The sequence below is a fragment of the Aotus nancymaae genome, unplaced genomic scaffold, assembly GCF_030222135.1.
Source record: "Aotus nancymaae isolate 86718 unplaced genomic scaffold, 86718_ANA_hifiasm-v0.15.2.pri h1tg000043l, whole genome shotgun sequence".
Classification (NCBI taxonomy): domain Eukaryota; kingdom Metazoa; phylum Chordata; class Mammalia; order Primates; family Aotidae; genus Aotus; species Aotus nancymaae.
This window is the reverse complement of record NW_026988457.1, coordinates 390,994-403,959: the sequence shown is the minus strand read 5'-3', so window position 1 is coordinate 403,959 and position 12,966 is coordinate 390,994. Positions and strand designations below refer to the sequence as shown.

Below are 12,966 nucleotides of genomic sequence, written 5' to 3'. Positions count from 1 at the left end.
CAACAAAGTGAGACTCTGACTCAAAAAAAAAAAAAAAAGGTTGGGGGGAAATAAAGTTAATACCCAAGTTGGAAAAAACATGCCCCTTTGAAGTGCAACTTCAGGTGAATAAGGAGAAAATGCCATCCTAACAACTGTCCTGTTTTGCATTTCCTACCTCACTTCTGATGGAATGAACTTAGTTGGTTCCTACCTGCTATGTTTGCTCATTTCCCCTAAATACTCATCCTTTTTAATGCTAATGCTGAGAGAATTTGTGCAGGAACAATTCTTAAGCTCTTTAAGTATCTCATTAAAAGACACTGATTTTTATGTGAACTGAAGTTCTTTATTCTTATTTTATAGATGTGCCAAATGGGTTTCATGTTAACTTGGAAAAAATGCCGACAGAAGGAGAGGACCTGAAACTGTCTTGCACAGTTAACAAGTTCTTATACAGAGACGTTACTTGGATTTTAATGCGGACAGTTAACAACAGAACAATGCACTACAGTATTAGCAAGCAAAAAATGGCCATCACTAAGGAGCACTCCATCATTCTTAATCTTACCATCAAGAATGTTTCTCTGGAAGATTCAGGCACCTATGCCTGCAGAGCCAGGAATGTATACACAGGGGAAGAAATCCTCAAGAAGAAAGAAGTTACAATCAGAGGTGAGCACTGCAACAAAAAGGCTGTTTTCTCTCGGATCTCCAAATTTAAAAGCACAAGGAATGATTGTACCACACAAAGTAATGTAAAACATTAAAGGACTCATTAAAAAGTAACAGTTGTCTCATATCATCTTGATTTATTGTCACTGTTGCTAACTTTCAGGCTCAGAGGAGATGCTCCTCCCAAAATGAGTTCGGAGATGATAGCAGTAATAATGAGACCCCCAGGCCCTGCTCTGGGCCCCCCATTCAGGCCGAGGGGGCTGCTCCCAGGGGCCGACTTGGTGCACGTTTGGATTTGGAGGATCCCTGCACTGCCTTCTCTGTGTTTGTTGCTCTTGCTGTTTTCTCCTGCCTGATAAACAACAACTTGGGATGATCCTTTCCTTCCACTTTGATGCCAACCTCTTTTTATTTTTAAGTGTTGAAGCTGCACAAACTGAATAATTTAAACGAATGCTGGTTTCTGCCAAAGATGGACACGAATAAGTTAATTTTCCAGCTCAGAATGAGTACAGTTGAATTTGAAACTCTGTCGGACTTCTGCCTGGTTTTATTTTGGACTATTTCATCTGCTCTTGATTTGTAAATAGCACCTGGATAGCAAGGATATAATGCTTATTTATTTGAAAATGCTTTTTTTTTTTTTTTTTTACATTAAGCACATTAATCTTAAACTGGAGCTTCTAAAATGGGCCCCAGAGGTGCAAGATGTTGGTGTAATTCAGAGATAGTGAAGGTTTATTGTAGTGTGAATTACAAGAACTTCCCCTCCCTCCTCTCATGCAATCCAGGTAATTATGCAATTAGTGCCACAGTAGACTAGCCTAGCAAAGGCTGTCCTCCTCACTGTCTCTGACTGCACTGCACTGCTATTGATGGCACCTGAAAGGAAGTGGATCACGCCTTAATTTTAAATATTCTTGTCCCCTGGTTACTATTTTAAAGAATTTTATCATGTTAAAATGACAGCATTCAAAAGTGAACCACAATCAATTTATCAAGGAAATAAAGGCTATTGTAACCAGAGATTTAATGCATTTTTTTAAATGTAAATTCAAAATTTGTCCATTAAAAAAATTGCACTTTCCCCATATGCAAATGTTAATAGGATTTTTATGAGGATTAAGAAATGGCAAAACTATAGAAGCAGAATTTGAAGTAATTTAAAAAATACACTCCAGTTTTAAATCAAGAGAAGTTGTAATGTCTTGTTTTAAGCTTGTATTTCAGGGAAAATGACTTTTTCACCAATTTAATATGCATTGTTCTGTTGTTTTTATTTATGATTGATGATTATGATCATTATATGTTACTTGCATTAACTATTAAAAAAAAAAAACTATAATGACCAAAATAGCCATGGCTGAGAAACATAGTGGCTGGGCAGTTCAATAGGAGGTGACAGTATGACAACTTCTCAAGCTTGGGAACTCACCAGACTGTTTCCTCCTTTAGGTAACAGACTCTGTCCCACGGCTAAACTTGTCTTTCACGTGGGAATTGCTTTTGTCAAACGTGAAAGAGTAAACAATAGCATTTCCCCAGAATGCCAGTTTTATGGAGCCCCGAATGCTCTGAAAACAATTAGTAACCTGGAAGTTGTCAGCCCAAAGGAAAGAAAAATCAATTGTATCTTGAAATTTTACCTATGGCTCTTTGGCCTGGCGTCTTTGTTCATTATAAGTTAGTGTGTTCCTTCGGGAAACGATGCCTTAATACCATAGAACTGGGGCCTTAATAGTGGCTAACATTAAAAAAGCAAATAGAATGATTGAGGGATCCTTAGGAAAACAAAATGGTGAATTAGACATTTGGAACCTACCATTTCCTTCCCCCATTGCAATTTTTGCAGGGAGGGGAGGATGTTAGTATTTACAAAAGATGATTTTAAGAACTTCCCAAGAGATGAGTTTAAGAATTCTATAGATTATTAGTTGTTCACTGTGTAATTAATCCTTCCAGAGAGTCTCTTCTTTTAAGGAAACTTTTGGGTGAGTTTTGTCTTTTATTAGTTACCCTAGGGGTATGTTACCCTGGGGTATGAAATGAGGTGAAGATAAGGGGCAGCGGGAAGAAAAACAGGAGCCTAAAATGGGGAACAATTGAGATGGAATAGGGGGTGTGAGGCTGGTTCCTTAGTCCCCATTCCAAACAGAGGACAGAAGCTGTGTATTTATGTGACCTCGCAGATCTCTGGGGCCATAATACTGAAAAGTAAAAGAACCTGGTAGGCAGCTATCTTTGGCTACTGATAACCAGCAGAAATGTCTGTTAATTCTGATTTTCTCAGTTTGAAGGGATCAGCTACGCTGTTAAAATTTGGAAAGGCACTACCTACTTCCATCAAGTAACTTATGTTTTGAGATATGGGTTCAATGTACGTACCTCCCTTATTTAAAACATCAAACTAGATTATTATAATGTATAAAGTAAGAATTGACAAAATATGATTCCTGGGTTGATTGGTCATTTAGAAACTAGCCAAAAATGAGACTTTTAACATAGAACATTTTTCAGAAATGGGTACAAATAAAAATGCATATTACTGTATGTTTCAGAATGTTTATATGAACTTTGTATTTAATTGAGACTCCTATGTACATTCTTCAGCCTTTTTGCTGCTTCTATCATCTGAAGTTTGTGTAGTACAAGTAAGGCCTTTGGGATTCATGACATTTATGTTAAAATGTTCTCTTCTCTGTAAACATTGTTTTCTAGTCCACCTGTCAGGGAGTCCAAATCGTGTCTGTGTTGATGATGGTATAGTTTATAGCTAGAAAAACAATTTGGGTGTTGTAAGCCCTATATTCAGACTTCCTTTTTATAAGACCTATGGACAGTGATAGATTATTTTATCATATTTAATGCATGGGAAATAGTAAGCGTGCTCAAGGAAGCTATTAAAAGTATAACTCAGTGAATTGGTCTGAGTTTTAAATGAGATATTTCAAAATTGGCTTCCCACTGTAAAAGAGACTAAATAATAATATGATACTGTTCTTTATGATCTTGTCATGTTTCACTCATATGTTTGGGGTCTTTACTATGTAAAAAAATGTCAAAATTGTAATGAGAAAGCATGTACAAGTAGTCATAAGTAGAAGGTTTTAAACAGGACTGCATTTTCAATTAGGAAAAGCTATTTCACAGATAGCACCAAATGCAAAAACAGAAATATTGCCATAGTTCCTGCCTAGGGCAAGATAAGATAGGAAAGACATGCTAAAAGAGGCAAAAGGGTCATTGCTATCATTCATTCCATACTATTTTGAAGAAGTTTTTATACATCTGAGCACTTCCTTCAACACACTTTTTACCTTCAGATTTCATTTTTTATAAAATGAGAAGACTAATGATAAGCTATAGAAATCAAAATTTATTGAGAAATCTGTTTCTCCTAACAGATAGTAACCCTGTCTTGATGTACTGCTTCAACAGTGTTATAAAAGTTATATGATAATATACATTTTAACCTGGGATTTCTAAATTGCTTTAACAAATGCTAATCCTGAGAATTGCCCTGCAGGAATCAAAAGAGAAAGGTTTTGGGACTTGGCAGAACCCTGCAGGGACATGGAATCAAGGCCATTGCAATGTATCATCTTTGTGGCATTGTCATCACCCCTAAGCTGCCTTCACAGTTTCAGTACACTGAGATGAGGAAATCGAAAATGGGCAGAGAAAGCTCAAACTGTATAATTGAAGACAGTGACAGAGAACGTGTCAGTTATGCCAAAACTCCTTTGATTTCTGTTCCAGGATTTCCAACAAGAGGGGAAAGGGATGATTTGGGAGGGGGGGAAAGACATGAGGAGTTGTTTTTATTTTTTACCTTGGAAGCGTTAGCTACCAATCCAGTACCCTCCTAACTAGAATGTATACATATCAGCAGGACTGACTGACTACTTCATTAGAGATACTGTACTCATTGGGGGCCTTGGGGGTACTGCTGTTCTTATGTGGGATTTTAATGTTGTAATGTATTGCATCTTAATGTATTGAATTCATTTTGTTGTACTATATTGGTTGGCATTTTATTAAAATAAATTGTATTGTATCATATTTGTATGTTTTAAGAGAAAATAATATAAAATACAATATTTGTACTATTATATAGTGCAAAAACTACAAATCTGTGCCTCTGCCTCTTGAATTAATCCTTTGGTTGCTTGCTTTTGGGAAGGGAATGGAGGAAGGAAAGAACCAATAAAGCTTGTAAAGTTCAAGAAATTCTCCTGTTTGGTCTGCTGCCTTACAACTTAGGTTACTGACAGTTGAGTAACACAAACACATCCCCACAAATACATCAATAAAAACTCACACAAAATTAGATTTACCCATCACTACAACACTATATATTTATATGAAAATTCATTGCAAGACTATACACAAAATCATGTTTTTGATTTATAGCTCCTAAACTATTACGAAAAATCCTTGAGTTTTAGAAAAACTTCATTCAAAAAAAGGAAGGAAACTAGCTAGCTAGGCAAAAACCTTTGTATTGAAATCTAAAAATAGAGAATCTAATCCTTGGTTTCACTGTGTTGTAATAAATTCCAATTTTTAGTAGCACCTTATTAAAGTGGAAGCAGCAGGTTAATGATTGAAGAGAAAGTGATCAAAATGCAAATGAAACCTAATAGTTGAGCTTTGCTGTTTCTCTATATATTTTAAATGTTAATATGCATAGACAATACAAGAATAAATATGGCAAGTAATCACAACTCCCTTTCTTTCTTCACTAGATCAGGAAGCACCATACCTCCTGCGAAACCTCAGTGACCACACAGTGGCCATCAGCAGTTCCACCACCTTAGACTGTCATGCTAATGGTGTTCCTGAGCCTCAGATCACTTGGTTTAAAAACAACCACAAAATACAACAAGAACCTGGTAAGAGATTTTTTTCTTGCATTTATTATTTCTCATCTTCCATCAGTCCCTTTTTCTTTTAACATTCCTGTTACCTGCTGATAGACCCCCAAACACTGGGATCTGGTTTATGCTGGTATCAACTTCGTGAGGAATATCTGGGCCAGTTCCTATGCAGACCATATTCCTAACCCATAGAAAGATCCTTCAGAATCTATTCAACTGGAATGCTTTAAATAGTACATTCAGAAAGAATGAGAAGAGCCATGAAGAAAATGGTTCAGTTCATCATGACAGCTGTTAAAGTGAGGAGTTAGTTTCTTGGCTTTGAGGTATTGCAGAACTTTGAACACCTGGCATGTATGAAGTTCAGAAAAGTAGATTTATAATCTGTTTTTTTGTTTTTGTGGGTTTTTTTTTGTTTTTTTGTTTTTTTTTTTTGAAATAGAGTCTCACTCTGTCACCCAGGCTGGAGTGCAGTGGTGCGATCTTGGCTCACTGCAATCTCTGCCTCCTGGGTTCAAGCAACTCTCCTGCCTCAACTATCAAAGTAACTGGGACTACAGGCATGTGCTGTCACCATGCCAGGCTAATTTTTGTATTTTTAGTAGAGACAGGGTTTCACCATGTTGACCAGGTTGGTCTTGATCTCCTGACCTCAGGTGATCTGCCTGCCTCAGCCTCCCAAAGTGCTGGGATTACAGGCGCATGCCACCGCATCTGGCCAATTTATAATCTTTTAAATTCATCTATGCAGATGTTAAGGATTTGATAAAAAGAAGACTTTAAATTATGTTTGATCATACTAGTAAAAGAGTAAATCTACACAAGTGGGTATAGGTTTATTTTCTTTCAACAGTACACATAGTGCCATGGGGTCTATGGGGAATTGGTTCCAGGACTTTCTACAGATTCTAAAATGCACTGATGGTCAAGTTCTTATATAAAATGGCATAGTATTTGCATACAATCTACACATATCTTTCTGTATACTTTAATCATCTCTAGGTTACTTTTAATACCTAATACAATACATACACTTCAATTCATGTGAACTCAACGTGGTACTTGGTACATGACAAGTTCTTTGCTTTTTGGAACTTTGTGGAATTTTTTGTTGAATTCACAAATGCAGAACCCACAGATTTAGAATGCTGATTATACTCTTAAAAACAACTAGACTTAAACCAATAAGCATAAACACCATCTATTGACTGCTTCATAATTCTGTGGTTAAATAAGAATACATTGAAGTTATTTATGATTTTAATTGATATTCATATTTTTATTAAAAATAAAATTGCCATTTATATATAATATTCCAACAACCTAAAGCAAATAAATAGCAATATGGAGTAGTCCTTAAATGTGAGTCCTCTGAACAAAATGAAGTCACTAGTTGAGTTTGATGCACAGAATGGGGCTGTGGCATAACAACTCCAAATTTTAAGATATCTACAAATGTCTTAGAGAGACCTTACACTCAGCAGGTCCAAAAACAATCACATCACATCATTTTTCTCCATAAAGTAGCACCTCCTCTTATACAGACATCAAATACTTAACCATCCAAACTAGAAGGTGATGACCTCTCCTTTGCCCTCTTCGTCTAATCAATCACCAGACTGAGCAGATTATACCTACTAAATACTAAATATTTCTCAAATCCATTCCTTTCTCTGCTTCTCAATTATTCTCTTGGTCCAGGCACTCATTACCTAGCCTCTGAACACCTTCAGTGGTCTCCAAACTTGTCTCCCTAGCTCTCTTTGCATCTACTATATACACGGCAATATAAAATGCAGCTGTGAACATGTCACTTCCCAGCTTCAAGTCTTCCACTGGCTCTGCATAACACACTTTGATGAAGTTCAAGAATCTGACAGAGAATGCCTTCAACATCTGGCCCCTGCCTATGCTTCCAACGTTATGCTCAGCCTTGCCTGCCTTGAACCTTATAACTTTATATTCTAGCAATGCCAAACTCTGGTAGATCACTACATGCATCATGCTGCTTAAACTCCCTATGCTTTCTTTGGTTCTTGTATACTCTCTGTCTGGAGTACCTTTCATTTCTTTGTCTAATCCCTTAAGACCCAGAATGGGTGTTCTCCCTCCAAGTAAGCCTTACACAGCTCCCACAAATAGGAGGCAGCTCCTCTATGGGTCTTTATTACTTATAACTGTTTCTACTTCTCTCTTATTGAGATTTTTAAAAATCATCAGTTCACGAGTGTCTGTATTATCTATGCATATTTCTACTCCTCTCTTACATACTGTTTTTGAATCATCAGTCCATGTATGTCTCCCCTCCAGAGGACCAATAGTATATCTTATTTGTCATATTTATATCTTGTCTTTTTATCTTCAAAACCTAACACAGTGCTTGACAATTAATAAATAAATGTTCCATGAATGAATGAATAAATGGTTTTCAGAAAATCTTAGGCTATCCTTAGCAAGCTCATAGTGGTAGCACAAATGCCTGGATTTGACATGGGGGTGGGGCCCATATCATGGAAGTTTTAAAGGTGAAAGGACCTTTAGAATATCTTTAGTCTGATATATAGAATGGAAAACTTAGGCTCAAAGAGCTAAAGTGATTTGCCAAAGATGACACACTACCACAATGGGTAGTTTTGTGGAAGACTAGTCCCTTGAGGTGTTCTCCCAGAATTAAAGGATGAATAAATCGCTTTTGAAAGGATGAATGTAATATCACCCCCTTCGAGATTCACATTAGCATGTTAACAAGCCAAAGAAGAAACTGGTAAACTGTGCTAAGTTCATTTTTTTTTTTTGAGACGGAGTCTCACTCTGTCGCCCAGGCTAGAGTGCAGTGGTGCAATATTGGTTCATTGCAACCTCCGCCTCCCAAGTTCAAGTGATTCTCCTGCCTCAGCCTCCCTAGTAGCAGGGATTACAGACACCCTCCACCACACCTGGCTAATTTTTTGTGTTTATAGTACAGATGGGGTTTCACCATGTTGGCCAGGCTGGTCTCAAACTTCTGACCTCAAGTGATCCACCCACCTTGGCCTCCCAAAGTGCTGGGATTACAGGCGTGAGCCACCACACTGGGCCAACTGTGCTAAGTTCTGTATTCCTCAAACTTACTTGATCACAAAATCCATTTTATAAAGATTAGTATATGATGTTGAGCGATTCCTTGAAAGAAGTAAATGTGAAATAAGTTCAGTTTTTATAATTTGGAAATGGGTTAAAGAATCAGAGTTAAAATGATTTAGGAAGCTTAGGATCATTATGAGACTAAAGGAGAGACAAGGCAAGAGAATGTGCCCCAGCAGCTACCACATGCAAAAAAAGAGTCCAGAGTCCAGTGTGCTGGGGAGATCAGAGCTTGAGTCCTAGCATGGCCCTCATGACTCATATAGGAATTTGGGCAACTCATTTTTCCTTACTCTCTGAACGCTTTTTCCCTTATTTATAAAATTGGGATAATTCACACAGGGATATGGCGAGTTTTAAATGAGTTAACGTTAAGTTTGTCCATAGTCATGGCTTGTTCAATGCTGCCTTCTGACCCATCTCATTTATACAGAAATTGTCCAGTGAGTTGGCAGAATTCATTGGAAGGCATTAGAGTTAATTAATAAGTTCAAATGTCAACCCTCAAACAAAATAATAAAGATTCTTCCTGCACTACTACCCCTACCACCACCCAGCTTTCTTTGATCTTCTGAGAGCCAAAAGAAGAATATCTAAAAACAGGTCATATAAATTCTTACACAAAATCTTCTATAAATATCATTCTAGGATGCTACTATTTAGCACTTGTTAAGTTCAGCTACACTAAGTCATTAATTTTCTTTCTCTTGCTTCCTTTTATTCACTCTGTAAAACGACTATAACCTTTAGGAAAGGGCTTTCTTAATTTTCTGGAGATAATCTTCCACATGTGTATAGTTTCTGTAAAGCTTCTGATGTAATATTCCTATTTGAGAAGCAAATGCGATAGCCAATGCAATACGCTCCATGATGATGACGCTTACGTTTGTATACATGAGTATCTTCAAAACTGAAATGGAAGAATATTAAGATCATGGCCTACAAAGACTGAAAGGCAGTTCATTATATACTCAGCCTTTAGCCAGCTTGACAGAGTTTTAAAACCCTGAAAATAAATTGTATATCCTTTAGAGACTTGAGGTGAATCTTTTAGATGAAGTCTGGCAGCTCTAAAAGGATTGATATAGCGAGAGAATTTTAGTGACCTTGGATCATTGATAGGATCCAGTCCATTATCATTGTTATTTTTTAAATGATAACTTGCTCCCATTCCAAAGAAAATATGAGAGAGGAAGCGAGGCACACAAGGGCTCACACTCGGTACAAACACCTATAAAATGCCTACTTGGGGTGGTTGGAGGTTTTTCCTCCGTTATCATTTCCTTTCAGGAAAAAACTTTCAGTGGGGCACAGCCATTCACCAGAAGAAAGGCAATTTTAAGAAAGTGTTATAAAAGCTGAGTAGTAAATTCTTGGGCCAAAGGGCATCAAGCAGGAATAAAAGGAATCTTAAGCGTTCAGGCCCGGGAATGCATGTGAACAGACTGCAAGAGACAGTCTAGGCTGGGGCAACCAAAACAAGAAGAGACAGGGCCCTGCACACCACACTGCCTGCACACCTTGGGGTGGCATGCTGTCTGCTGCCCATTCCCAACTCCCAGCATCGCTGTCAGGCTTTGCAGGGCTTCGATTGCATGGCCCCATCCAGCTCCTTACCACTTACTTCCTGCCCTGCCTTGACATGACTCTTCCTTACTTTCTCCTCTTCTCTCCTCAGCTCTCTGGGCCATGGGCTGCTTCAATTCTTGCCTGAAAAATGCTCCTTCATCTCACTACGTTATTCTCCTCCCACTAATTCTTTTTTGTTTTGTTTTGTTGAGATGGAGTCTTGCTCTGTCACCCAGGCTGGACTGCAGTGGCACAATCTGGGCTCACTGCAACCTCCACCTCCCAGGTTTTCCTGCTTCAGCCTCCCAATTAGCTGGGATTACAGGTGTGTGCCACCACACCAGGCTAATTTTTGTATTTTTAGTAGAGACAGGGTTTTACCATGTTGGCCAGGCTGGTCTTGAACACCTGACCTCAAGTGATCCACCCGCCTTGGCCTCCCAAAGTGCTGGGAATTACAGGTGAGAGCCACTGCATCCGGCCCCACTACTTCTTGATGTCCTGAAAGATCTTCTCTCACCTTCCAGCTTTTTTGTGATGTCTAGGTTTATTTACAATTCGTGTCATTGAGCACATCACTTCATTGTTCTCTGGTGTTACATGTGTTTATTTTATAATATCATAATATGTCTTCTCTGTTAAACTTAACAATATAAGGTTTATTGAGCATTTACCAGGTACCAAGGCACTGTGTTAAGTGTTTTAGAGATAGCTCATTTAATGTTCACAACTATCCCATGAGATAGGGACATTATTAGATGCATTCCACAGATCTGTTTTACTTAACAAGCACCTGCGAGGTGCCTGCTGCTGCTTTAGCACTTTCCTAATGCTAATCTGTTTGCTCCTCGTAACAATTCTATGAGGTTTGCTAAATGATTCTGACTGTTTTACAGACTAATGGATGAGGATGCTGAGACTTAGAGAGGAAAAATAACTGGTCTCAGATCATAGAGTTAGTGAGCAGCCTATCAAGGTTCAAACCAAAAGAGTTTGACTCTGAAGCCTGCGCTCTGCACACTGAACATATGGGCATTTAGCATTAAGCATAATTAAACACTAGCTCACCTCACTCACAAGAGAACAAATAAGCACCAGTTTTTTTTTGTTTGTTTGTTTGTTTTTTTTGGAGATGGAGTCTCACTCTGTCTCACTCACTAGGCCGGAGTGGTGCAATGGCACGATCTTGGCTCACTGCAACCTCTGCCTCCCGTGTTCAAGTGATTCTCCCACCTCAGCTTCCCAAGTAGCTGGGATTACAAGTGCCTGCCACCACACCTGGCTATTTTTTGTACTTTTAGTAGAGATGGGGTTTCACCATATTGGCCAAGCTGATCTCAAACTCCCGACCTCAGGTGATCCACTCGCCTCAGCCTTAAGTGCTGAGATTACAGGCATGAGCCACTGCACCCTACTGACCTTAGATGTTTTTAGTAAAGCCTGCCTGAACCAATAAACCATCATCAAACTATTATTTAAACTAAATTTTTATAATGGCAAAACATTTTTAGAATATTTTAAAGTTAAAGCAGTAGTATTCGAACAACAAAGAGTTCAGAAAGAGTAAATTCTGTCTTAAATAGACTGAGGCTGGAGCAGGAGAGAATCACTCTAACCCAATGATTAATACTCCTTCTTAAATAAAATCTTCCTGATCACTAGGACTAAGTGTTTATCTAATACTTAGAGAACATCTTTCCTGTCACCACTATGTCACTGAAACCAAATGTCTGCATCTGTAGGCACCATATTCAGATCCTAGTACCTAAAGGGACAGAATCACCTCTGAATTATAAAGTGATTTGACTAGATCCAGGAAAGATCTTAAGGAACCTTAGAAGAGAGAGAGGAATGAGGATATTAATGCCCAGGGATGAAAAACTGACCATCTGTCACCCTCAGGCTACGAAAATCAGCAGTTTTGCTTGATTCCTTAATCAAATTCCTTAATGAAATTCAGAGATGTCAATTATCTTTTGTAAAACTTGAGTTGTAATTGCCATTTCTTTCTCATGAAATATATCCTTATGGTACACAATGAATAAAGAACGATTATTGCAGAAAAGAAATGTGAATAAGATATCCAGGGTGTGCACAGAACAGTGTCTGTGAGGGTGAGCTGACTGCTCTACTTAGCACCCCCACTGAGACCAGAGCTGATCTGCTGGATGTGATTAGCTAAGCAGCTGTTCTCGCTAGTCCTATCTCTTCAATATGCGTCATGAAGGTCAGGGGCTCTCTATATCCAGATCAAGGAAAACCAGGCTTCACTGCTGATATACAAGTAGCTCTTCTTCCCTGCTAGGACTATGTTGCAGAATCAAGGTTCAGTTCTTTTCCAAGGATAAACTTCCTTCAGGGGTGAGAAGAAAGGCGAGTAAGGAAGTAAGGAAGGGAGTGGGGTAAAGCACACAAAAACTTACCTGTTGACATTGCCAAAGTTCAAACCTACAACCCTCATCTCAGCCAACAGAGAGAACCTGACTTGAACCACAGCCCTATCATGGTGAAAAAATTGAAAATGTTGCTTTATGCACTTTCTGCAATTCTGCAACTACTTGTTAATGTTTGGCTAGTTTAATGAGCTGAAAAGTACAGTGGTAGAGCTCTATGATTTATATTCAGAAAAGTAAAGTAATCCATGAGTTAAGTTCCATTTTGAACTGGAAAGCAACAGAAGCTATTATGAAGAATCACTCAGCCACAAAATATCTCTCTTTATAGGCAAGATGCAGGT

At 38.3% G+C, this 12,966-nt stretch overlaps 1 protein-coding gene across 1 annotated transcript in view; it reads left to right on the top strand.

Annotated features, from left to right (window-relative positions):
- The window catches only part of FLT1 (fms related receptor tyrosine kinase 1), a 192,658-nt gene that overhangs the window by 106,019 nt on the left and 73,673 nt on the right, over positions 1–12,966 (top strand). The window contains exons 13-14 of the mRNA XM_021676188.2: positions 346–654; positions 5,406–5,552. Of these exons, the coding sequence (XP_021531863.2) occupies positions 346–654; positions 5,406–5,552 (456 nt within the window). The remainder of the gene's footprint in view (positions 1–345; positions 655–5,405; positions 5,553–12,966) is intronic.